Source organism: Myotis daubentonii, chromosome 12 (genome assembly GCF_963259705.1).
Source record: "Myotis daubentonii chromosome 12, mMyoDau2.1, whole genome shotgun sequence".
NCBI classification, from domain to species: Eukaryota; Metazoa; Chordata; class Mammalia; order Chiroptera; family Vespertilionidae; genus Myotis; species Myotis daubentonii.
Window position 1 is genome coordinate 49,887,732 of NC_081851.1, and position 26,664 is coordinate 49,914,395.

The 26,664-nt window shown below is 50.2% G+C and overlaps 1 protein-coding gene across 3 annotated transcripts in view; it reads right to left on the reverse strand.

The window, feature by feature from the left end:
* The window catches only part of SPTBN1 (spectrin beta, non-erythrocytic 1), a 178,679-nt gene that overhangs the window by 32,909 nt on the left and 119,106 nt on the right, over window positions 1-26,664 (reverse strand). For all 3 annotated transcript variants that reach the window (XM_059659810.1, XM_059659811.1, XM_059659812.1), the window contains 14 exons: window positions 20,236-20,409; window positions 15,473-15,564; window positions 14,605-14,685; window positions 14,123-14,238; window positions 11,087-11,199; window positions 10,140-10,327; window positions 8,936-9,053; window positions 7,789-7,947; window positions 6,835-7,137; window positions 6,364-6,517; window positions 4,993-5,863; window positions 4,768-4,905; window positions 2,986-3,742; window positions 1,870-2,072 (listed from right to left, as the gene is read on the reverse strand). In XM_059659810.1, the coding sequence (XP_059515793.1) occupies window positions 1,870-2,072; window positions 2,986-3,742; window positions 4,768-4,905; window positions 4,993-5,863; window positions 6,364-6,517; window positions 6,835-7,137; window positions 7,789-7,947; window positions 8,936-9,053; window positions 10,140-10,327; window positions 11,087-11,199; window positions 14,123-14,238; window positions 14,605-14,685; window positions 15,473-15,564; window positions 20,236-20,409 (3,467 nt within the window). The remainder of the gene's footprint in view (window positions 1-1,869; window positions 2,073-2,985; window positions 3,743-4,767; window positions 4,906-4,992; window positions 5,864-6,363; window positions 6,518-6,834; window positions 7,138-7,788; window positions 7,948-8,935; window positions 9,054-10,139; window positions 10,328-11,086; window positions 11,200-14,122; window positions 14,239-14,604; window positions 14,686-15,472; window positions 15,565-20,235; window positions 20,410-26,664) is intronic.

The window sequence follows — 26,664 nt, forward strand, 5'->3', positions numbered from 1 at the left end:
AGGTTCAGATGTGACTCAGCTTGTGCACCTGCAGCACCTGGAACTCAGACTTTCAGATCTTGAGGCCTCTGGGGACATGAAAGTAGAACTAGAATTCAGTTAACATCAGCCTGGGAGCTGACCAATGGCAAGCTGCCCTCCTCCTTTCTTATGCTTATCGATAGGAGAGGATCCTCTTCCCATTTCTTTCTAAAACCAGAAATCCTAAGGAGGCCCTGGGACCCCGGGAGCCCAGGCTCTCCGCCAAGGACAAAAGGGAGGTTAAGCCACACGGAGGCCTGATGAATGTCCTCTCGAAGCCACCTGTTCCCAACAACCCCTCGCAGCTACAGAATCGGGGAAGCTGCAAGGCAGTGCCTGAGCGCACGTGGCCCTGAGGGCCAAGCCGCCTCCAGGCAATCAGCCCCGTGCACGTACCTCGGAGGAGCATGGGGCATGGCGGCCACAAAAATGAGAGATTTAGCCCTGACTGGTTTGGCTCAGTGGATAGAGCGTCGGCCTGCGGACTCGAGGGTTCCGGGTTCGATTCCAGTCAAGGGCATGTACCTTGGTTGCGGGCACATCCCCAGTAAGGGGTGTGCAGGAGGCAGCTGATCGATGTTTCTCTCTCATCGATGTTTCTGACTCTCTATTCCTCTCCCTTCCTCTCTGTAAAAAATCAACAAAATATATTTAAAAAAAAAATGAGAGATTTAACATCAGGGAGAAGGGAAATTTTTTTCCCTCTAGATTTTTCTCTTGCCCAATCCCTGCTTCTCACACTCATTTAAGAGGGGTTTGGTGGAGGAAATTTTTCTTTTTTGCAGCTGTTTTAAAAGCAGTAGACACAAAATTACAATTAATCTGTTATACCCTATTCTATAGTGGCATCCTTAGAACAAACATAGGAAATCAGCACAGGGGAAAGAGTGATTCCCTTTCTCCTCCAAACCATAAAAATTTAATCTGGCCCGGGGGTCCGGTCCGAGTCCCGAGAGACCCTCTTGGGTTGGGTAGGCACGGGGAACACCTCAGCAAGGTCCTCCTGCTCACCGTACTTGGAGGCCAGAGAAGCCTTGTTTCTAGATGAATCAATCTCACACTAAGCCCTTAAATGCAGCCCAATCTGGGACCAGAGAAGATCAGTTGGAACAGAGGATAGTGACTGGCCAGCCTGAACCTCCCCTTTAGTAATAACAGAGGCAGGGTGAGAATTAGGGGTGAAGGTCAAACAGTCCTTCAAGCAGGGAGAAAAACCTTTTAGAGCTGCAAACAAACAACTGTTAGAACGGCAAACAAATAGAATGGGCACCCAATCAACCAATCGTAGGGCCGCCTTGGCAGAAGAGGAAAAGGGCCTTCTCTCTCACCACGGTAAAGATCCCTCACAGCGTTACACAAGCCCATTTTCTCAGGAAGGCCTGATAAGGCTCCTTTGTGGCTCTGCCAGGTACTGGGGACCAGCAAACCTCCCCCACCCTCCCCACTCCCTCCTGACAGGCTTTGAGGTGTTGGTGTGGACCCAGACGATGTGGGTGTGGCCGAGGGAGGTCTCGGGTTGCATCAGGTGGAAGGTCGTGGCTTATACCCGATGGCCACTCAGCATTACTGCTCTCAGAAGTCTCTGGATAAGGGTTCATCTGGTGTCCTAGGCTTTCCTTTCTTTTGTGGACACTTGTGCATATCTTACAATGAGAATCACAATTTCAGGCAGCCATTTGCTGCTTGCTGCTTTTCTGTGATAGGCAGATCAAATTCTGCTAGGTGCCCATACCCCACCCACTGGGAGATTTGAACCTACAGTCCCCAGGACTGCTGGCCAGTGTGACTAAGGTGCCCGAGAGCCCCAGGGTGCAAGACCCCCTCTTTGAGGGCCCCCGAACACTGTACCTGTCATCAATAGAGTCCACCTTCTCCTGGATGCGGTCCGAGTTGATGTTCCCGTCGCTCACCAGCCTCCGGCCAGTCTCCACAACAGCGTTGATCTTCTCCTCGTTGGCGTCCATGGTGGTCATGAAGTCCTCTTGTTTCTTAATAGCGGCTTCAGCTCCTTCCAAGGTGGTGGGCATTTCGGTATGGGCCAGAACGTATTCCTATTTACAAAGAGAAAGAAAACAGTCACAGGAGAGCGAGACGTCATGAACCGCGACTCCCTCTCGGCATTAACGGAGACACTGCTTCCTGGGTCCTACATTTCCCTGCACCACACCTCCCCGTATCTGCTTCCTTCCTCACTACGCGGGGAAATAATCCAAAGAACCTGACAAAGCAGAGGCTGTAAGGGGGGAAAGCTTGATGGGAAGAGGGACTCGTGAAAGAGCGCCAACCAGAGTGGTGACGATACACCCGCCCCCCAAAGAACCAATTAACCCATGTCTGCCACATACATCTCACCCATCTCTGGGCCACACCTAAGGAGGGACTCCGTAAGGGACTAAGTTTCCCTAAGTGGCTAAATGCTCTAAATTTTTCCACAGAGGGAGGGAGGAAAGTAGGCAAAGCTTTGTGCATCAGCCACAGGGGTCCTCTCAGGTGGCCACGAGGGCAACAGTGACACCCCTTCCAAACCCTGACTTCTACAACAGAGTAACAGCCCCGATGGTGCTGACCACCCTCAGCTGCTTTTCTTTCTCCAACCTCTGTGACGTGTGTCATCGGGCGAAGTCCCTGTCTCATCTAGAACAAGGAAGACAGCCGTTCATTCAAAAAAAACAGAAGGGCCAACTGAACAACTGAACGTGATACTATGAATGAGGACATACTGTGAACCCAGGGGTCCTGGGTGGCGGCTGAAACCACCGCACTGCGCGCAGGACAGCTCTGGGGGCTCTCGGTGCCTGCCCTCCACACGGTGCCGGGCAAGTGTCTCTACACCATCCTCCTCACTTCATACGGGGGTGGGTGTTTACACCAGCAGCTCGGCCAGGATGTTTCTAAAGGCAGCCGGGCCTGGGCCGGGAGGGAGGGAGGGAGGGAGCGAGGGAGCGAGGGAACGAGGCGCATTACCTGGTTGTTGAGAAAGGCTTCAGCCTGCTTGGTGTCCCTGAGGAACTGCTGGTAGGCGTGGGACTGCGAGAGGAGGTTCTGCCGGTTCTCCCACATCTTGTGGAGCTCGTTCCACCCGGTGTCCAAGGCCTGCAGCCGCTGCCGCAGAAACATGTACTGGGCGTCGGTCTGGCCCTGGGTGACCATCTCGCCCATGTCCCTCATCTTCTGGTAGTCCTCCTCGTAGTTGTCGATCTCGTTCTTGATGTTCTCGTGCTGCGTGAGCAGCTTCTCGGCCTCCGTCAGGGTGTTGGGCATGTCTTCCGAGGCGATGGCCGTCTGGGTCCTGGAGAGCCAGGACTGGAAGTCGTCCAGGTCCCGCAGGAACTGCTGCAGCTTGCTGGCCTCGCCCAGGGAGGCCTCGCGGTTCTTCAGGGTGGTCTTCATCTCCTCCCACACGTCGCTGATCTCGGCCAGCCGGGACAGGATGGCCTGCGCCTGGTCAGGGTGCTCCGACTCCAGCTTCTCCGCCTCCTTCTGCAGGTCGCTCAGCTTCGCCTCGATGGCCACCAGGTCCCGCTCCATGCCGGTCAGCTTGCGCTGCAGGGCCATGACGCCGGCCAGGTCGTTGCCCAGGTCCTGGGTGGACTCGATCACCTTGGTCTTTTCCCGGATCCAGGACTTGGTCTCGTTGCACTCGAGGTGGTAGTTCTGGATGCTCAGGGCGGAGAGGAGGGCGTCCTTCTTCCTGTCGACCAGCTCTCTGAACTGACTCCACCTGCGGGCGCAGGCGGCAGGGGGAGCGTGTGAGGACCACGCTGGCGGCACATGGCTGAATGGCATTAACAGGGATGGTCACAGCTGCCCTTCCCCTCCACCTCTGCTCTGACTACATGCTTTTGGGGAAATCATCTCACTCAGCAGATGGACATCAAATGTTATCCAGGCAGCTCAAAGATGCAACATAAGCTGGAAAAAGCCTGGCAGGACGAGGGGCTCGTGATAGAGCTCCAGCATGAGCCGCGACAACATGCCTGTCCCCCAAAGAGCCAATTAACCCATGTCTGCCCTACACATCTCACTCATCTCTGAGCCACACCCAACCAACGTTTTCCAAACCCAACACCTGACAGTAACCTAAACACCTGAGCCTATCCACCACCACAACCTACTCAAATGTGTTCACTCAACAGAAAGATTAGACCGACACAAAGGTCTACCTTGATGATTGGGACTTTCGTTGGCCAATTATGTCTCAAACATGCCTAAATCTTGTTCCAGAAATGGTTTTATTAAAAGGGACAGCACAGGCGCCTCCTTGATGCCTCACCAAGGCCCTAACTTCTCTTTTTTAAAATATATTTTATTGATTTTCCACAGAGAGGAAGGGAGAGGGATAGAGAGAATCAGAAACATCCATGAGAGAGAAACATGGATCAGCTGCCTCCTGCACACTCCCCACTGGGGAAGTGCCCGTAACTGAGGTACACGCCCTTGACTGGAATCGAACCTGGGACCCTTGAGTCCGCAGGCCGACGCTCTATCCACTGAGCCAAACCAGTTAAGGGCCCCCTAACTTCTGATGTGGGGAGGGGCAGGTACCAGGGTGCTCTGAATGACATCACCCAAAACACACGTCTTGCAAAATGAGGGTATGTCGCAAGGCAGGTGCCAATGCGGCGACATCAGCACCACAATGCCACTGACCCCAACACGGGAAATTCCTGACAGCAAGGTTCAGCCAGGGACCTCAGCCTCCCTGCCCCGCACACCTGAGCCCCGCACCGCTGGCCTCCCGCTCACCTGGTGTTCAGTTTGTCCTGCTGGGCTTTGATCTTCTTCTCATTCGGGTGGCCGCTGTGCATCAGCTGCCGTGCAATCTGGTTGACCACTGCGACCCGGGAAGCCTGGTTGTTCATTTCCGGCTCCAGGCTCTCGAATCTGAAAGGCAATTCAAGAGGGTAGTCACTCCTTCGGTGACGACTGGTAGCGCGAGGCAGGCTGGCGCCCCGGCGCCCCACCCCTCACCTGTGCTGGATGACCTCCAGGTCCTCCAGCTTCTCTGGGATCTGCATGTTGTTGAGCCACTGCTCCTTCTCGTCGATCCAGAGCTCACAGGCGTCGGCCTCACTGAACATCTTGTACAGGGCCAGGGTGTCCTGCAGCGCCTGCTTCCTCAGCCGTGTCAGCTCAGCCACCTCCTTGTAGCGCTCCTCGATGCCGGACAGGCGGCCCCTGACCTCCGGGGACTCGGCGTGCTCCTGCGGGAGGGCGCCGGCCTGCTCGTGCAGCGTGTCGATGGTGGGCCTGTAGTTGGCGATCTCCTCCGCCACGTCTTTGTGCTTCCGGACCAGAGACTGGGTGGAGTACTCGTCGTGGCCCACGTCGTTGCTGGAGACGATCTTGAGGATGTCCAGCATCCACGCGTCGATGTCGTCGGCGTCCGCCTGGAACTGGTGCAGCAGTGAGGCCTCTTCCAGGCGCTTCTTCCGGATGGCTGAGAGCTGCTCCAGGTGGGCCCACTGCTCCCGGATGTAGATGATCCTCTCCCGGATCTTCTCGGACCCGAAGTGCTCCTCCGCGATCATGTCTTCCCCCTCCTTGATGGCCTGCTCGAAGTGGCCGCTGCGGCCACTCATCTCGTCCTCGAAGGCCCGGTGCTTGCTGAGCAGGCGCATGACACTGGTCAGGTCCTTCCCGTAGTCGTCGGAGGACAGGATCTTCTCCTTCTCCCGTATCCAGCCTTCCTCCTCTGCCATCTCCCAGAAGAACTTCCAGAGGCGACGGGACTCTTCCAGGCGGGCCCGGCGCTCAGCCGCCAGCTGGCAGAGCTCTTGGTAACAGAACTCCATGTGGGCCACTCGGTCTCGGATCACCTGGGGGTCGCAGGGCTTGTAGCCTGTTGAACACCAAAGAAGGAATGGGTGTGCAACAGAGTTTAGCACAGGTTCCTGCTGGTGTGCAGGCAGTAAGCTACACCCCATGTCCTTGCTACTAGATTAGCAGGGCTAATGCTATGAGGCAACAGAGCGCTTCTAAGGTCTTGACTGGACAGGAGAGAGGGGCAATGGTAAGTTAAGAGCACATGTACCAGGTTGCTGGTACATAGCCATATCAAGTGTGGTCTGGCAAAGTCTCGCTGCCAAGCATCAAGCCATTCAAAACCAACAGCACTTGAGTATTTAAGGAAAAGACATGGCCATCTGAGAAAAGCCAGACAGAGTTAAAGGGCTCAGAAGGCCACCCCACGGACTCTCATGTATCCACTACCGTCCAAGCATGTCAAACCCGTGGCCTGTGGCCCGCCGTAACTTCCAAAGCCCCGCCGCCACAAAGAACTTATCTGCTTCTCTAAAGGCGGGTGACTAGCAGGTGACGTGTGGAATGGCCCGTCCTCACCTTCCCCATCCGTTGCAAACTTCTGGGCGGAGGCATTGACACCTCTCACCCGCTCTGCCTGGATGCCGATGTCCGCTTCCACCAGGGCGTGCTTCTGTAACAGGTCTTCCACGCCGAGCAAGTGTTTGCCATAGTCTTGAGATAATAATAGCACCTGCGCACAAGAGGTAACAGACAGGACACCGGTGAATACAACCTTGACTTCAGCATCTTGCAATCTTCAAGCAAGCTGAGAGCCAGCAGCCACGCCGCACCCACCCCGTGCCCGGCCGGCCGTCCCATGCCCTTAGGGGAAGAAGATGATGAGCAAACTAGAGCACTCTTCCCCCCATGGGTAGCGTGGCCCTTCTCTGGCTTTGCAGAGCGGGCAGTTAGACAAGGGGCACAGCGCATGCTGGGGCTTAGTGGGCGGGTCCCAGAGAAGAGCGGCCTCACGGGATCAGCTCCGGCCTCCTTGCCGTCGAGTTTTACCTTCATTTCGTCCATCCAGTCCATAATGTAGAGCATTTCCTGGAATATCTTCTGCAGCCCCAGGTTCATCTCGAGACGCTGCCTTCGGGCTCGGAGCAGTTCCAGCAGGTATTCCCAGAGCCGGATGACATTGTCTTTCCTCGCTGTGATGCGCTTGATGTCATGGTAGTTCTCCGCCTCGAGCTCCCGGGCCACGGCCACCACGGCCTGCACACGCTCCTCGTATGCGGCAATGTCTGTCTCAATGGCCTCATGCTTCTTCGTGGCAGCCTCGACGGCAGGAAGGTCAAATCCAAAGTTGTCCTACAGAGAAATGGAATGAAAAAGCCATCTGATTGGAACAAAGAAACAGAATAGAGGTGGAATCCTGAGTGCACGGTCTTTGGTGGTCTTAAAGCTAAACACCACCCCCTGAGGTTCCCCCCACAACCCTGGGGCTGGTCTCTGCCTTCCCCAGGACCCCTAAAACTCCACGCTTGCTCTCAGATGCTCCCTCCCCAAAGCAAATCAGCAACTTGTCAATGACAAAGGGGTCCAAATGCTAGCACCTGGCTTAACGTGCCTGGGGCAGGTGATCGCTTACGTGGAGCCAAGCAGAAAAGAATGGCATCTGTATTATTATTTTATGACCCATCTGACCGCCTTGCAAGACAAGTTGGTCAAAGACCGAGGAAAAGAGGGAATTTTTTTTTTTTTAATTACATAAATGTGACCAGTTCACACACACTCACTGGCTCTAAACAAACTGCTTGAGCTGCTTCCAGATCCGTAAAAAGTCGGATAAACAGAAGAGACAGTGTATTAGGAAGTATAAACATCCCCTTCGCGGGGCGTGGGCAGAGACCTGCCAGCTCCTTCAGATACGGGTGCCGACGAGCCGACCAGCGGCCCTGGGGACAGCCTACGTTTCTAGATGGGCCCCGGGCAGTTTCTCGAAAAATTCGGGAGCAGAACCTGAGACACCAGGCGCTGGTTTTCGCTCAGCCAGGTCTCCCTCATGGCGGCCTTGCGGTCGAATCTGCGGGCGAGCTGTTCCAGTTTCTCCTGGCGGATGAGCTCATTCCGCAGCGCCAGTTCTCTCTCGTGTTCCGCCTTTTCCAGTCGTTCCCAGGCCTACGGAAGCGAAAAAGAACGGTTTCCTGCCACGTCCAAGGCACTTTCCTTGGCTCCAGTCAACAGCTAGCATTTCTCCAAGAGACCCAAGGACGCAGAAGGGAAGTCCCGTTCCCATCCTCGTTCCTCTGGGGCCTTGAGGAAAAAGCAGTTTCCTCTCAGTGTAGCCTCGCGGGAACACTCTCCCTTATCTAAATCTACGGTCCTGTGTTGTTCTTGGAAAACAAGACACTGTAGATATGGAGCGAGGCAACTGAATAATAAATCTTACTTTAACTGAGAGGAAGCAAAGTACTTACTTTCAACAGCTCTGATCTTATAAAAAAGATAAATGACTTTTCTCTGAAGGAAACCGTATGATGACTCTCTCATTCACCCCGTCCCGAGCCACTGTGTTTTTTTATTCACACGTCCGTGTATTTCCCCCAAAAAATCCTTACTGACTGACTATACACATTACATTCATTTCTATGAGACACATCTTACTTCATGACATTTTAAAAAATTCCAACTAAAAGACTCTAAATGGGTACAACTGACCAAAGTTCTAGATTTTTCAAACTTGCACTTGGAAATATGCCCCCTGTGAAATTCTCTAATTGCAGACACAACAGGCTTGATAATGGAAGTCGTTTAATAGCTTCTTTGACAGAGGAGCCAGCCCCAACCTCTGTGGATTCCAGATACATGACATAAGGTTTTGTGTTCTCCCTTCCCCAACCTAAAGGTGTTTGAGTCAACTGCCTCTGACAGGTGAGTAACAAGGTAAACAGGCAGAACCTAAGCCAGTTTGATAAAATCTAACATTCTCCCCAAACCTCCAAGAGGCCCGCCCAGCGCAGGTATCCCCTGAGCCTCTGCAATTCCCGAGCAACACCCGCCCCTTAATTCCACAGGCAGGGATGGACCCTTTCAGTCCATCAGGATCCAGCAACAGAACCAGGGCTCTACAGGACGGGCCCACGCAGGACCAGGGGGAGGGGCTTACCTTGTTAATGTCAGAGATGAGCTTCCCCTCCCGGGGCATGTAGACCTTCTGATTGTTGGCCCGCATCTTGCTCTGAATCGTGAAAAGCAGCACTTCCAAGTTCCCCTTCTCCGTAAATCTAAGCACAGAAAAAACAACCGTAAACATTACTTATTATATTTTGTTCAATTCAAGGGGAAATATTAATTTGCTTCTGGCAAAGGAACAATTTCACACAGCCACGCCATTTAAAAAGCCAGTTATCTCTGGTCTGATTTATGTGAAACGCACGTTAGAGAAACCAGAGTGGGTTAGTTTTGGGGTGTTACCGACCTCAAAGTGTGCCCAGCTGTGGAAATTTTTTGTGTGATTGGTTGGTTGGTGTATTTGAGATTTATATTTAGGAGCATCCAATAGCATTCTTTTATTAATCACCTCATTCAAGGTTTAGATCAAGCATGTCAAACGTGTGGCCCGTTAGCAGAGAGTTAGACATGCTTGGTTTAGACCAGCAGTCGCCAACCAGTGGTCCGTGAGGTCCAAAAGGTTGCCGACCGCTGATTTAGACCATAAATCCTGGGCGACAGACTTACTTCATTCAGAGTGCATAGCTGAATGAATTCAGCAAGAATTAGTTCATATGACTACCAATATCTGGGTTTCAGAGACCTCAGCAAGGAATCCACAACTGAGTGGAGTTTCAGAAAAAGGAGGAAAAACTTTCTAACTATAATTACGAGATAAGGTGCCCAATCCTTATTTCTTAAATGATGTGGAAAAATCAAACTTTTGGGGACAGTGAAAATATTTATTATCTGTCTCTCTCCAACACAACGTGAATATTTACACATTTTGCTACGGATCTATTCATGGGCCTGATTATGGGTTACTTCCTCACACCCAACTGGAATCATAGTACACCACATCCACACAACTGCTGCTTCTCTGAAATCCCAAAAATACGGAATTCTGAAATACGTTAGGCACCAGAGTTTTGGATAAGGAATTGGAGACCTGCACAATTTCTTCAGAGTCTCATCTATCAGTGGCACAATCTACTGGAAAGGGCTCACAGGGCGACACAGATCAGATGAAAAGGAGTAGCATTCACTAAGGGGAGAGGCGTTCACTAAGAGACGAGATCGTGCCAGTCAGAAAGCAGGGTCTGTGACGGCAGTGACCTCCCCCCCACAGTAACGGCAGGGCATCCCAATCTGCATCGTACTTGGGCGGCTTCTCCACAGTGCGGTAGGTGTTGAATGCCTGGAGCTGTTGCTGAACCCCAACCAAGGAATTGGCAAATTTGCGATTGTTCAAGATAATGATGGTTTGTTCAATCCACTCCAGAAGGTCAGAGGCAAGTGACTCATACTTTTCAATCATTTTTTCTGTTTCAATAGCATTGTCAAGCACCTGTACGGAGGAGTTAGAAAAACGGAAGGCGGCGTTATCACGACGGGAGGAAAACGTGACCGCACCCTCTATGAGCACAGGCGCGCTCGGTCAGGGTTCTAGGCCACTCCGCACGAGCCTGGACACCTGAGGAACCGTTTGTTAACAGGCGCTCAGACTGTGGCCATTATTTGTAAGCAATGACATCTTAACTCAACTGGAAGTGGCTCTGGAACCTCCCAGCCCCCAGTCCCAGGGGTTAAGAGTCCGAATGACTCCTGCTGCCTAAGCTCCCAAATCTCCAGAGGAGCACAAAGGGCTCTACTGTGCGTGGTCCTGTCCCATGAACGCCCATGAACTTCCCATTCCTACTGCACTGGGAAGACAAGGTCATCTGGTCTGAGGTGTTCCGAAATAACATGGCAGGCAAACGAGAAATAAAAAGCATAATACTGGGGCCTTTTCAACTGTGGGGAGGAGGACTTCAGGCCGGCCTATGACATTAGGCGGCTCAAGCAGATTTTCAATGCCCAATTTTCTGGGAAGGTTAGGGGGAGGTATGTTTCTGGGTCTGCGATGGCCCCTCACATCCTTTCCTAAGCCACCACTCCTCCCTCCGTGGGATGCCGCCTACTCCCCTGCCATTTGGACAGCCTGCCCCAAGCTGCTCCTGGCTAAGTGTATGAGTTCACGGGAGGGCACGGAGCTCAGTGGCAGGCAGTGCATTACGATGTGAACCTTAATGAGGTCTCACAACATATAAAACTGGTGTGAGCTCACCTTTCCAATTCGTTTTCCTTCAACAGCCAAGGCCTTCATCTTAGAGAAGTAGTGGTAGTAGGTCACCACGTAAGTGATAATGGACTTCTCGTCAGGGTGGTCCACACTGATATCTGTAACCGAGGGGAGACTCCCTTCAGTACTGTGTTCATGGGGCTGCCACTCAAGCAGCAAGAACACCCTGGAACAACTGGTCAACACTGAACAGGCCAGTGCCTGCGCTTTCTGTACCTGAGAGCTATGCCTTCCATCCATTGACTATCTGTCAGGTTTCCACTATTGCCAAGCACTATTCTAGACATTTCTAAATCTACAGACTAATTCTTCGCAGGCACTATATATCTACACCAAACTGGACTCTTCACCACACACCCCAGAATTCCCATTGTCCTTTCCTTTACTCTCAACTTCCTTTTGCCCGAAATGGCCTTCCACACTCCATCACCTTCTTCCTAGCCTTTCATGATCCAACTGAAGTTACCATTCCACCACAGCTAATTCTAATCCCTACAGCCGGAATTACTGTCTCTCTCTTTTCCCCTAAGGACTTCGTTTATGTGGTCACACATATACTTTCAGCCAGGCACTATAATTATTTATGCACGTTTTATGTGTCTTGTAAGACTGAGTCCCTGAGGATAGGAACTCTGTCTTGGTAAGCCCATGCTAGTCACTCCACCTCCAGAATTTCTAGTGTGTTGCTTTGCACAAAGTGGGTGATGAACAAATATTGAGAGAGGGCCCTAGCCGGTTTGGCTCAGTGGATAGAGTGTCGGCCTGCAAACTGAAGGGTCCCCGGTTCCGGTCCAGGGCACATGCCCGGATTGCAGGCTCGATCCCCAGTAGGGGGCATGCAGGAGGCAGCCAATCGATGATTCTCATCATTGATGTTTCTATCTCTCCCTCACCCTTCCTCTCTGAAGTCAATAAAAATGTATTTTAAAAAATTGAGAGAGGGAACAAAGGAGTGAAGATGGCAACGAGTGAACAAGTCTTCACCGTTTGGCATTATTGAGTGAAGTACTCAACTTCTACCCACTGGCAGCCCTGTGTGAGACAGGGCTGTTTCTCTTACGCAAGGATGAGAACACTAGGATCCAGAGCTCGGCTGAAAACTCCCTGCCCAGTGTCACCGAGGCAGCCAATGGCACGGGGAGCCAGAAACACACCTACTGTTCCCCACCCCCGACCAGGACCCCCTGGACCAACTCCTGCATCTGCTCAGTCCCATCAGAGTGTGCTCCACGGAAAGCAAATTGGAGCAAAACAAGAGAGAAATGTCGGTCATGTATGCAATTGAACAAACACAAACCGTTGACATAACTGGGAAGGAGTGAGCAGACAGAACCTTTCTTTAAACTTATCTACCTTTTAACTAATGGCTCTCTGGGTTTACTAATTAATAGTAAGGACAACTAATAATCAATCAAGGTCACACCCACAGGATCAGTGACATCACATCAGCTGCCATTTCTAGTCCCTTGTTTTGTAATCCGGGGGAATCATACCCCCTTTTCATACTGGGTAGTGCTTAGAAAGATTAACTAATGAGCAAGCTATTAAAAAGATTTTGTTATAGTGGTTGCAAAAATAAAGGGCTCTTCATCAAAGAGCTAGAGTTAAGGAAGAATGGCTTCCCACAGTAAGGTAGGGGTTAAGTATGAGGATTTATCATGGCCCAAGGAATGTTAGTTTTCTGTTTATATTGAGAAATCATTTAATGGGTTAGCACGAAGATAATTTTATCTCGGCTTCCTGTAGTGAACATATCAGTGAATCTGATGCACTGGAAAAAAAGCAAGAAGCCAGCTTGGCAGCCTCATGACCTCCATCTGCCCTTGGGGAGTTAAACTTCCTGTTCTATATTTATAAGAACTTTAAACTTTCACTCACATACAGTTTCCTCTCTCTAATACTTGCTCACAGCAAGGAGGATCTAAAAGGCTTCAGAACTACAAAAAGAAAAAATCCTCTTATGTTCCTCAAAACTGAAAAAAGTGCCTATGATACCTCATGCTAAAAAGCAGCCTAGAATTAGGATTTTGGTAAGCAAGGGAACTACAAGCTGGGGAACTGCCCCCACACAGGTGAACTCCCCGTCCCCTGCAGGCTGTCTCTGGGGATTGCTGTGGGGACTCACAAAGTAGAAAGATCAAATCCACGCAGAGAACGTGATTCCATGCCTCCCAGCAGCCAGCCGAAAGGGGCTGGTAAGTGTTACGCCTCCTTCCACCCACAGGCTCCCCTTTCCTGATGCACCTTCCTCATTCACGCGCTTGCTCCTCAGCCAACGCTGCTCAGCCTCCTAACAAGGGCCCTGTCCTCAGTCTCCACACACTCCATCCCATGCTGCCTGCTGCCCTGGGGTGAAAGCCAGCTACCTGCCATTCCCGGGGGCTTATGGCAGGTGCTCTTCCTTGGGCACAGCTGCTGACCCCTGCCTGCTGACTACCCTCTAAAACAGGGGTCCTCAAACTACGGCCCGCGGGCCGCATGCAAATACAAATATTGTATTTGTTCCCTTTTTTTTTTTTTTTACTTCAAAATAAGATATGTGCAGTGTGCATAGGAATTTGTTCACAGTTTTTTTTTTTAAACTATAGTATGGCCCTCCAGCGGTATGAGGGACAGTGAACTGGCCCCCTGATTAAAAAGTTTGAGAACCCCTGCTCTAAAAAGTCTGACCTGCTGGACCCCACCCACCTGTGCGCTGGTATTTCCTACTGTCACTCTAAACACCATTCCCAGTGAACTGCTGGTCCCCAGAGCACGCCTTCCTCACCCCTTGCTCACACAAGTCCCTCTGCCTGGCATGCCCTCTCCTTCAGAACATGTTTAAATACTCATTTTTCAAAGCCTTTTCAAATGTAATCCTTTGCACACATCCTCGAATAATTCTCCCAGCAAAATCAAGCTCCTCTCCCTTGGATAATTTGCAAAGCACACTGTACAAATAAAACAGATACAAGGCAGACCTCGTATTAACCCCTCAGTGCTAGAGACGCTGAAGGTCCCACTGTTACCCCGAGTCCTTACCTTCAGGATCCAGCAGTTTGGTGAGGCCAAGGTGCTGCTCGGCCAGGTTAAATGCATTCTGCAGATTGTAGTGTGCGTTGGATTTCTTTAGCTTGTCAAAATCTATCAGGTCAGGCCTATGTGGAACGACAATGGAACACGACAAAAACCACGGCTTGAAAACACATCCTGTGGCCAGTTAGACATGATTATTACTCCCAAAGTGTTCAAGTCACCTCTCAGGAGAAAAAAACTCTAGGATATTATTCAACCATCAATAAATGAAACCTGATTTTTTTAAAATAAAATCTCCAAAGTTCATTAGGAGAACTGAGAATGACGAGAGAACTTGTCTATTTGGTTTAGGAGACTTTACATATTCTCTCACATGTAATGCAGCAATTTCCACTGTAGTGCCACATCGAAGGCACTGGATATGAGGATCAAACGTCACCCAGATCCGCTATAGAAGAAGGTAAACATCCCACCCCCGAACTGTTTACCGGTGTTTGTGTATCAGTGCATTGAAGGCCATGCCGTCCCTCCAGCTGGTGGTGAAATTGTGAATGTTGACGTTGGGGTACCTGGCAAAGACAAAGCACAAGGCAAAAACAACAGAATTATCATATATAGGTTTTCCTCCCTGAGAAACTTCCCCATGTTTGAAATCTACCCCTAATCAATCAGCCATTCTACACCATCTTGATTAGCAATAACTCCATATCTGTGGTTGATTGAAGGTTCATGTCTAACTTGATCCCCTTTATGGTGTCCACATTTATCGTTGATCGTAGCCATTACAGATACATCTGTCCTCCAAGCAGTCCCGACAGCAATTCTCCACTTAACACCTGGTACATAATCGGTTCTCAGCAAGTACCTAGGAGCCCTGGCAGTTTCAGTGAGCAACAAAAAAGATGGGGTTCTCTAGAAATATATCGGCCCTGAAATTTCAGTGAGAGGATACACGGAAGGAAAACTGGGCAGTAATGTACAGAGTACTCTCCTGGTGACAGCACAAAACTCCCCCGAAGCAGCAGAAATAAAAGGGAGGAGAAGACCCACAACTGGTGTTTGTTTTTTTTTTAATATCATGATGTGATTCCTAAACATGGTTTCAGGGTTTTAAAATTCAAGATATACTGCCCTCTGGAGCTTCCTTAATAAAGAGAGGAAAACTGATGGTGGCGATGAGAGGTCCAGAATATAAATCAGAACTCCTTCCACGCTAAGGTCAGCCTATCAGCCACTCGCCAGTTAACAAGCCCTCTCAGTGGAGGTGGTTGGGGGGGACACCTGTCAGCACCTTGGAAGTGACGACCGCATGGAACTCGGCCTGGGCCCCTGGCCGGACTCTGAGCTCACACTCACCCAGCTGTCTTCATCTGGCACCACAGCAGCAACGCATCCTTGGCAGATTTCTTCTCCTTGTTGTCTTCCGTCTCCACACTGATATCCTGGATCTAAGATTTACAAGGACACGTCAGACAGACAGAGGGGTCAGCTGCCTGATGACAGCCTCGGAAGAGCTGGTCAGCATGTACATGGAGAGGAAACTGGATCAAAGCCCAGCCCTGCAGCCCACCTCCTCCGAGAGCTGCTTTCTGAAGCCAGGGTTCGCCTCAAAGAACACCAGCCAGACTAGATTTTCCACTTTGCACAGAGATAAGATGGAAGCATAGGCCAGTTACTTGCATGACTTCCTATTAGGGGTCATTTCCACCTTCAAGTTAGCCCATCGTTCCAACTAGAAGCCAGCACAGTGATTCCTATGGTACACCTTGAACCTCATCAGACCCCAGAAAACCATTATGCACAGTGTTTCATAACCAAACATTTTTCACACCAGGTGCACCCTTCATGGATGAGGACGGTGTGTGCATCACGGACTGAGGGCTGACCCAACCTCGCAGGGAGAGCATGCACTGAAATGCTGTGCTTCCTCATCTGTGTCCCCTCCAAACTCTTACGCTGAAACCCTAGCCCTCAAAAGCGATAGTGTTTGTAGGTGGGACCTTTGGGAGGTGATTAAGTCGTGAGAGGGATTAGGTAAGAGGCTGCAGAGATCCACAGTCCCTTCCACCATGTCAGGACAAGACATGTGCGATCTGGAATAGGACCTCACCCAACGTACAGCCTCCAGAAGTAAATTCCTACTGGTTATGCTACCCAGTCTGTGGTATCTTCTTATAGCAGCCCCAATGGTCTAAGACAGTCAACACTGTACACAGGTCTGGTCTATGGCACCGAAGTCAGGCTGCCTGGGTCTGAATCCAGGCTCCAGCACCTACTGTGTGTCCTGAGGCGAGTCCCTCCCTTCCCATCTGAGGAATGGCAACTCCAGCAGGGGCTGTCTCCCAACACTGCTGTGCACTCATATAAATAAAGAATAGGACATCCTGAGCTCATAACAAGGAGCCCATAAATGCCAGCTCTTTGGATTAGGGGCCACCTAGCAGTTATCCTTTTAAAAAATTCTCCATCCTTAACTGTGGTAAGTAGGTGAAGTCTAAGTCTGCATAAACTCCCAACTCTATTCTTAGGATCCTTAGCAGAAAGTAAGTATGAAAGAGTTAACACACTCAAGGGGTCAGACACAGACTCACCAAGAAAGGCAGGTGGAATTTTACACATTAACCTGTCAACTTTCTTATGCTTCTGTGTGAAGAAGGGAATCTGTTTCCAGACTTGTTCCTCTAGAAGCAGTCTAGCCCCTTCTGGAATGAAGACGGCTGTCTGTTTAGACTAGGCAAACGCAGAGACTTTCATCCCAGTTCCCCACACCATCTTTTACTCTTTCTCTCTCTCTTTTTTTGGTTAATCCTTACCTGAGGGTATTTTTTTCATAGATTTTTAGAGGGAGTGACAGGGAGGGAAGGGGAGAGAAGGAGATGGGGAGAAACACTGATGTTTCTTTGGAGAAACATCTACATCTCGGGCCTGAGGATCAAACCTGGTACCCAGGTATGTGCCCTTGACAAGGAATGGAACCTGAGACCCATGGAGCCAACATTCTAATCACTGAGAACATGGGCCAGAGCCGTCTTTTACTCTCTTCCTCAGTCCCATGCTCCTAAAGCCCTTCCCTTGCCTCTTATAACTTGTCATCAATAGTTCATGGATTGCCTGCTAAGTACAGACAGGGCAGGCCATACCCTGGGAACCCTGGGGACAGGGACACACACACACACACACACACACACAGAACATAAGACAAATCTGTACATTCAGGAGCTGGGGATAAGAGAGGAGGGGGGAAGCTTCCGAGGAGGCAGGATGTGAGCTGGCCCCTGGCTGATACGGGATCAATACATATAGGGTGTGGCAAAAGTAGGTTTACAGTGTTCACGTGGAAAGCGAGAAATAATAAATAATGATTAACAAATAACAAGAAGAAACTGTGTTGTGTGTACTCACAGCTGTAGACCCACTTCTGCCCCACCCTGCATTTGTGGGATGGGTGCTGCTTTAATAAAGCTGGGTTTGTAAGACACCAAGGATACAGCCAAAGCAGTGACATCCGCAGCCTCTAGTTCCTGCCTCCAAGGAAAGAGAGAAAGTGCCTACCAGCATTTACAAGTTCAAGTACAGAAAAGGGCCAGCTGTCAGGAAGCTAGTCAATGACTCAACCCAATCCACGCTAAAAATCCTGGAAAGGGCTGCGTTTGCCAGCTCACCGACATGGGCACTGCCCGGGAGTGGCGAGGCCGCCACCGGGGTGCCCTCCCTGGCTCTGATTACTACAGGAAGAAGCAATAGAAACAGAACTATTTTACTCGGCAAAACTGAGGTCAGGCTCAAAGAGGGTCCTGCTGATTTCACCTCCGCTGGCCTAAAACCAAGAGCAGTATTTCGTGAACTTAATGACACCCACTCCATTTTTAAATCATCCTGAAATTAAATGACAGGCGCCTACGTAAGAGCTGTTTAAAAATGAAATCGTTGGTGGTTGTAATTAACTCCATTAATGATGTCATCTTCAACAGGGGTTCGCTCCTCAGACCTGCTAGATTAGGAGCCCGAGGGCTGGGACAGGGGATCTGATTAGGGAAAAGCTTCCCGAAGGAGTTGGAGTCAGGACTAGCCGGCCGGGGAACCACCCATGCAGGGAGTTTCTTTGTCCAGCGCAGCCCCCACCCCCTCTGCCCACATACCCACCCGGGCACTGTTAACTCAGCCCAATCCCAGGGGAAACAAGAAGGGAAAGGATTGGTTGCAGAGTGACTGCAGAGTTTTCATAAGAATACAAAGACAGCGACAATTTTGTTTTGCCTTTTAGTGAGATTTTCATTTACCGGAAAAATCAATCAGACTTTTTAAAGGGGCGGAACAGGAAGGCGCAGAGAACACTGCCGAGGAGGAGACAGGTCTGTCAGGACGCTGGTTTGCAGAGTAACCTGACGCTAGGGCAAGAAGTGTTTCCTGAAGAGCATGAGCAAGAAGCATCCTCCTGGAGGAGGTGCCTCACAGTCTCCTGAGACGCTGAGCTCTCCCCTAGGGGTCCAAGCCTTCGTTGCAGCCCAGCCTGCCTGGCCCTGTGATCCTGGGCAAGGCTCCACCCTTTCCTCAGTGGTGAAGGAAATGGATCAGATGACCTTGAGCGTACCTTCTGGCTCAGAGTGTTTCTATATTTAGAGTCCTTCCCTGGACTACAACAAACCATAACATGCTTATCAACTCATGCAAGCCTAAGGCTTTTTGCACATCCCCCTGAACACGACTTCCTCACATCCAAAGGAGAATGGAGGTGCCAACGGAGCCCACACACGTGCCATGATCCTAAACAGCTTCTCCTAAAAATATCCTACAACACTGTGGCAGTCAGTCAGGCATGTGCAGAGCAAGGACGATGGGCCAGGTGTAGAAGGCCACCAGGGTAGAACACCCCAGATGTCTAGCAAAGGACAATTGGAGGGTGTGACTTCGGTTTCCTCCTAGCATATAGCTGGCCTTGCTGCCTGGGCTCCCTGACCTTTCGCCCTAGAGATAACATCTAGGCCTCAGTTGTAGTCCAGCTCCAGGCCCAGAAAAGCAGCAAAACCAGACAGGCAAAGGCCCTGGCTGAACTCAGGACCAGCTGCGTTGAATAATGAACCCCTGTACCCTGGTGCCAACCAATCAGTCAGTGGCTATCCCAACCCTGAAAGGACACACCTGAAAAGCTGCTGAATATTCTACTGAGATCTTCACTGGGACACCCCCTAAAATCTCCACCTTTAAAACCTTTAGGACGACTAAAGGACTTGTATGCATGCATTTAAGCATAACCAATGGACACAGACAGTCGGCGGGTGAGGGCATGTGCTGGGGAGTGGGAATGACTGGGGAGAGGTCAATGGGGGGGGGAGGGGAGAGGAGACTCATGTAATACTTTGAACAATGAAGAATTTCAATTAAAAACAAAACAAAACAAAAAAACACCTTTAGGACAGAGGACCGAGCACCTCTCCCTCCCAGGAGGCCAGAGCCTTTCCCTTCCTCCTCTCCTCCTTTCTCTCCCTCCCCCAGGCACGTTACCATTACTTTCCTCACTCCCAACTCCAAAAGTCCTTCCTCTGCCTCTGTAACTTGTTTTCTTAGCCCATTTCTGCTAAAAATGACTTCTTCTATCTTTGGGATTTTCCAAATAAATGTTCTCTTACAGTTTGAGTCTTGGCTCTGAGTTCTTTCCTAGCCAGAACCCAAGTGCCGAGGCTGCTGAAACCAGGTCCAGTCTGACCCCACTGGTCTACCACCTGTTCTCACAGCCCCCATCAATACGTGCCTATCTGGTGACGTTCAGACAGCCCAGTGCTCGTAACTGAGCATCCACTGCATCGTATACCTTTGCTCCTGAAAGCTGAGCAGCAGACACCGGACGTTCAGAGTAGGTGCCAGGGAAGTGGTGGGCGGGGAGGCGGTTCTGAACCCGCTTATCTGATGGGAGAACCCAGACTTTCAGGGCCCGGCAGAACGGAGGGAGGTGAGGGAGCTGTGCCCACAGGGCGGCCGGATGTGGCACACAGCCCCGCACACCTGACCCTGAGATGCCATTTCCGCCTGGTCTTCCTGGCCCCGCGGGAACGGGAGGCGGCCAGCCTCCCCAGACGCTAGCGCCTGAGAGGAGGCAGAACCCCGCCCGCCGCGCCTCCTACCTGGAAGCGCAGGATGATGGTCCAGATGAGGCCCAGGGTCAGCCGGTGGTTCCCATCCACGATGTCGTGGGACCCCATGTTCTCCAGGTGGACTCTCTGCTCCTTCAGGAACTGGAGGGCCTTGTCCACATTCTCCAGACAATGGATGCGCATTCGCCCCTTGGTGGGTTTAGGCTGGAAACGGGTGAGCAGAAGGTGGAAACATCACCCAACGGGGTAGAGGCAGGCTCGGACCTACTGCCCATTCACGCCACGCTCTCCTACCCAAACCAAAACATGAACAGCCAAGTGTGCTTGTTCAGTCCGGGGCAGTATTTATCTAACGGCCTCTGAAGAGAAAAGTTTACTGAAGGGATGGTAACCGATCACTCTTTCGAACAGTGGTTCACATTAGAATCACCTGGCAATCTTTTTAAAATCCGCAGGGAATGGCGGCCAGGTGTGCAACAGCTGGCACCCCCGCAAGGTAGCAGCCACTCCGACAGGGATGCCTTGCCTGCCCCCTGCTTTCCCTCTGTAGCTGAGATCCTAGTTATCTGTCAGATGGAAAATATCTGAAGGGAAGATCACTTGGGAAACAAATGGCCATTTTAAGTAGCCAGTCTCAGATTATCTTCTTTTCCTTGACTTTCTATTCTCCTACAAAAAGCTAGTGTGTAAAGGACACGCTTCAACGCCAGGAAAGAAGATCACAAGTAGCAGCCTTGCCACAATGGCAGATTCTGTTTTCAAGTAAAAGCCACGGGAGAAGAAAGTAAAAGCCACGGGAGAAGAAAGTCTCTAAAAGTGAGGCTTTATTACACTATTATGACAGCTTCCCTTACACTCCCCGCCCCCTCTCCCCCAAAGGCATTTTCTCTCAGCACCTTCACAATGAATTTATCTCAGGAATGTGGGAAATGCTGGGGTATGTTACTTAAGTTAGATCAAGTGATAACATGACATCGAAGCAGAAAGAAGGTAGACTCTCGATCTCTAATTTTGTGACTGGCTCTGTAGACGCGGTTTGAGGCCGACACTGGCACACCCTCCCTCACAGGTATAGCCAACAGCCGCCTCAAGCCAGCCACATCGCGGGGACCCATGTGGTGCAGACGGGCCACCCAGAGGAGCTCAGGGTGCTGGGGCGGGATTCCACAGCTCCTTCTCCTCATGCCACACCAAGAACCACGTGAAAGAAAAGAGACTCCGTTTCTATCGGGCAGATAGTTTAAATCCTTTGTTAAGGAGCTATTTTTATGTCACTAGATTTCCATCTTCTCAAAAGGGAAAGGAGATAACAATGGAGAAAGCTAAACACAATGGAAAGGGGGGTGCCTCTCTCCATAGCTAACACTTTCCTAAAACCTCACCCCCAAAGTGGCTAATTCTGCCATGAAAAGAGGCATTCCCTGTCTTGCCCCCATTAATTATTGTCACATTCCTAGTGTGACACAGGTTCGTTCCCACGGCAGCATGTGCATTTCTGTCCCGCGGGCCATTTCTGATGGGGCAGTTTGAAATGTCACTAATGTGGAGACAAAGATCAATACCAACACCAGGCTCATACGTGACTCAGGCGCAGGGGGCTCTGCAGGGAGGGAGGCGGTTCCTCTGAGGAAATGCCTATTTTTACCGTTTCTCCCTTAAATAATTTTAACAAGTTCCCCACACCACGGCCAGTGTTCCTGTGTTCTGCAGGCGCTTTTCCTGTTTTCCTTCCCCAAGGTCCCTTCTGGTCCCACCTCTGTATCAGCCACAGCTCCATCCCAGGCCTTGCTCGAGACCCATCTTCTTTCTGACTCCAAAAAGGAGTGGATATTAGAGGGCTAAACAACCACCTCTAGCAACTGACAACATAATTCTAATTGCTTATTGGAGCAGCGAGGCCCCCGAGAAGTGGTGTGGCCTTGGTCAGATTCGTCCAAGGGGACCCAATGCCGTTGGGAAGAAATGAGGGAGCTGGATGAGGGCTGGGGGTCCTTGGCTCTTCCCCAGCTGCCCACTCAGCCTTGAGTTGGGTCAGTTCTATCCTCTGGGTGTCAGGATTTGCGGAACTATGACATAATCACCATGGCAGAGTTTTTATCAGAACCTAGAGGTGGAAACGAGAAAAATAAATGTTTCCTGCAGCTGATCTGGCCTCCTTGAATAGAAGAAGACAGAGGCAGGCTCCTGGAAGGGTGTTTCGGGAGGCCACCGGGAACTGGGCCACACTGTTCCACCCTGGTAACCCCCACTCTCTCGGGGGGGCGGTTTCCCATGCGTGTCCAAAGCCACCTTGAAGCCATGGAAAAACAGCTCTCCCAGGGTTGCAGGGTGGACGGAACACCAGCCCTGGGCACTGGAAGTGGCCGGCCCATCTGCCACACACCAGTTGAATGGCCCCGCATGCTGCTTACTCTTGAGTTTCAGTACCTATGCAATGAGGGATCTAACTCAGTGGCCTTTTAAAGTGGCTTCCAGCTATAAAATACAATTTATATGTTGGAGGATGTAAGACTTACTAGCATGCAAGGTGAATTCTGCTGATCTTATTGCTCAGCAATAGTAAAGAAGACATAGAGAAAAGACACTAACTGGTCTCAGTACACCAGTGTGATGAACACTTACTTGCTTATGCTTTTGTCTTTTCATCACAAACTGATTTTCGACACACACACACACACACACACACACACACACACACACCTCTACTTAATAGAGAGAGTAATGTGGGAAGCACTGGTTTCCAACGTCTCCTCTAATACACTATACAGCCAAGCTCATTTCACATGAAGTCCCCATACACATCCAACTTTGAGCTTTGAGCAGAGTATGAACGATTCTTGCCCAATTAAAATGAATACACCGTGTTCAACTAATTCCTACCTGTCTCCTCACTGGTTGGGACCGGCTCTAAGAGTATCACCTTCTCCTTTCTCAGGGCTCACTGGGAAAGGAGGGGAACAGACAGCAGAGTGGGCTGGGTCCAAGTTCTATTATGTACTAGCAATACTGGCTTTGGGCAAGACCCTGGCCACTCTGCCTGTTTTTTCTATAAAACATAAATTGTCTACTTCTTTAAACTATGATGACCAAATGAGATAATCTGTGACAGTGAACACTAAAAGTGATACACACGAAAGTCACCATCATTGCTGCTTCCAAAAACAAACTCCAATTTATCTGGGCTGCTTTCCCTACACGGTTCCTCCCTGACGCCGTTCCCCAAATGTTCTCTTCACTCTGCCCCTCAGCTGACACCTGACCCCTGTATGCTCTCTCTATCCACACCCGAACCTCTCCTCCTGGATCAGCTGGAACCCACCCACTTACTTACTTGGGGTTCCTTGACACCCCATCCAGAAGGCCTGTTTTCCCTTCTGAACTCCAGGGCTTTGGGGCCATTCATTTGGTACTTTACAATATGGGACCTATTACTATTAATGCGCTCGTTGCGTTTGTGCAATTAGATGTAAGTCTAATGGGGGCATTCTTCAGTGGCTGGTTATTTAGGACAAAAACAAATTCTCCCACACAAATGATATTACAGACAATAGGTAGGTTCTGTGGCCAGTCCACAAATCCTGTTTCAACAACAATACAGACCAGTATGGTTCTCTTAGCAAAGGCTTTATGTAAAACTCAGAGCAGCACAAAGTGGGATTTAAGGCTTAACAGATCTCACAGTAAATCTATCTTTTCCAACTAGCTCAGCCTGTTTTGGAATTAATGGCGGCAAACACACACACACACACACACACACACACACACAAAACAACCCCACCAAAAAACCCACATATACGAAAAAAAATCAAATTCCCTCCCCCTTCTCTTCTTTGAAACTGATTAACAGAGTGAGAAGACAGAATATCAGGAAAACAACAGGCAAGCAGAACCCAGTGGCATCTGCGATTGGAAATGGCGAGGGCTGGCAGGAAGGCAGAGGTGGTCAGGAAAACATGGTCCTCTTTCCGTCAGAGGCGAGGGCTCCGCCTGGCAGGGCAAGGCAGGAAGCTGGCTTTCTTATTTAGAACCATTCTTCACTGCTGAGGCCCCCGAGGGAAGGGGCAGGCACAGGCAAGCCCCGACCTGGGTAATGACCTGCGTGCTCCACTCCGTAACCAAAGTCCAGGCCTGACGTATCACACCAGTGGCCCTACTCCCTCCAAATGTCAGTGCTGCCGTGAGACAAACCTCTCCCCTCCAGTCCCGCTCCACTCTGGCCCTGCCATCAATGACAAAGTGACTGGCACGGGTTCTGTGCTCGCCATTTTCACCTGCTCGGTTGATGCTACTGTCAAGGATGGGTCTCTATTTTGTAGGGCATTTTAAAGCGAGACCTTTATTAAGAGTTACAATGTACAGTAATTTCAGAGTGAGATATTGAAAAGGAATATTCTTTGTCATCAATCCCAATTAGCAGTCGCTTCCTGGCTCAGCCTCAGTTTCCTCACTGCTCCGTAAGCTGACACGCCCGAGGCAGAGAAAGGGACACTTCCGACATGGATCCTGCCCAAGCCAGGACCAGAGGTGGGTCTCTGCCCTCTGATGTTCCCCAGTACATCAGAATCAAGTGCCCCGATAACCCACCTAAACCCTGTTCAAATTTAGTTCAAATTTTATTGAGCCGAAATGCAGGCTAAGGCTAGGATGAAACTGTCTGGAACATTAAACCAATGTTTCTCTGAACTTCATGCAGTAAAAATCAGACACATTTCCTCCTCTATACCAAAGGATGAACTGGCTCCAAGAATTTATTAATAAAGTAAATTTAAATACTCTGGGCCCTCACACATTTATCTACTACCTACTGCCAAGCTGGTGGTTAAATGCTGTGGCCCAAGTGCTGTCTGACACAGGGCTCCAGATGGGAGTGCATGTGTTTACGTTACCCGGGGTTCGGATCAGTGGCGCAGAGAGCCCGGTGCTGGCTGGCTGTTTCCTGATGATCCACGCTTAGCTGTGGACATTAATTTACCCAGGCCAGGAAGCTCTAACCACCTCATTAGTTATGGAATCGAAACATGCAAGGGTCCTTTTTGGGGCAAGCCCTCCCAGAGGTCCTGGCCTGCAGGGAGGGTCTCTAACTTGAGTTTCTGGCAGCCTCTGCAGCCAACAGCAGAGTAGTTCGTGTCCCATGAACCAAAATCAACCCCGGGGCCAACAGGCTGAAAAATGAACAAGAGCTTTAGCTCACTCTATCTACGGGACCCTTACTTTTGGAATAAGAAGATTAATCAGACTGCCCAACCTATAATCAGGGCTGGCTGTGATAAAAGAAGTAGAGACACTTGTGGTTTTTACAAAGTGGGATGTCATTGCTAAACACAGTTTCTGGCACCGACTGCCTGAAAGGCTGGAAATGGTGCAATCATATGCTCTTCCCTGTCCATCTCCTAGGCTGATGGGTTACTACCAAAAACAAACCAACAGACCAAAAACACCACACACACAAACACAGCAGCAAGTGAAAGGCGGAGTGGGCGGTCTCCACACACAACTATGAATTATGCTTTATTGGTTGCCTTTTCCTCCCTATGAATATTTGTGTTCGGAAAAAGGGGCACTGGGCCTGACCCCATTTATTATGTGGACATTATCAAGGACACAATCTTCTTGGTATAAAAGAATTATGGACCTTCGGAGGTGAACCACTGACTCCCTACAGCCTGGAAGACTGGACCCTATTGGGACAAAAATAAATGTTCAAATGAATGTCTATCCATGTGACCTTTAATGATTTTTTTTTTAGCTACTTTCAAAACATTCAAAAAGATAAATAAACAATCACACTAGGTAAAACATTAACAGGAGAAAAAAAAAAGGTTGAGAGGTAGGGGGAAAAGTCTGGTTACAAAAACTATATTTAAAGATGAATATTACAATAATTCTAGCCTAGGTTCTCAAAGAAGACTCACTTCAAAAAACAAATTAAAATGCAATCAATGACCGGCCTTCGCCCGCCCCATGTGGGCCCACTACCCACCATCACCCCACAAACCACCTTCCGATTTAGGCAGCCGCCGCCGTCTTAGGCAGAGGCCTCCTTTATTAATCTAATCTGTCCAGTGTGACCCACAAACTCCCAAAGAACAGGAGGCAACCACACCTGCATGCACGGGGAGCAAAGACCATGAACAAAACTCACTACACGTGAGATGAGGCTTTACCCTTCCACAGGACTCTGATCTTGAACGAAGGGGCAGGGAGAGAGAGAGCTCTGACTCGGTTTCTACCCAGGCTCGCGGAGGCAATTCTGTTGTGGGCTAATAATAGGGCAGGGTACCATCTTAGCTCCCTGCCTGTGGTCAGAGGTGTGTGGGTCGGTCTGCACACAGAGCCATGTGGCTGTAAGTTACAGGGTAGAGATCGAGTTAAAAATAAGGCTTTCTGGCAGCCCTGCCAACCGCCAGCATATTTTCCTGGTGATGTCACTACAGATGTGGGGCTCCGTCCCACCCACCA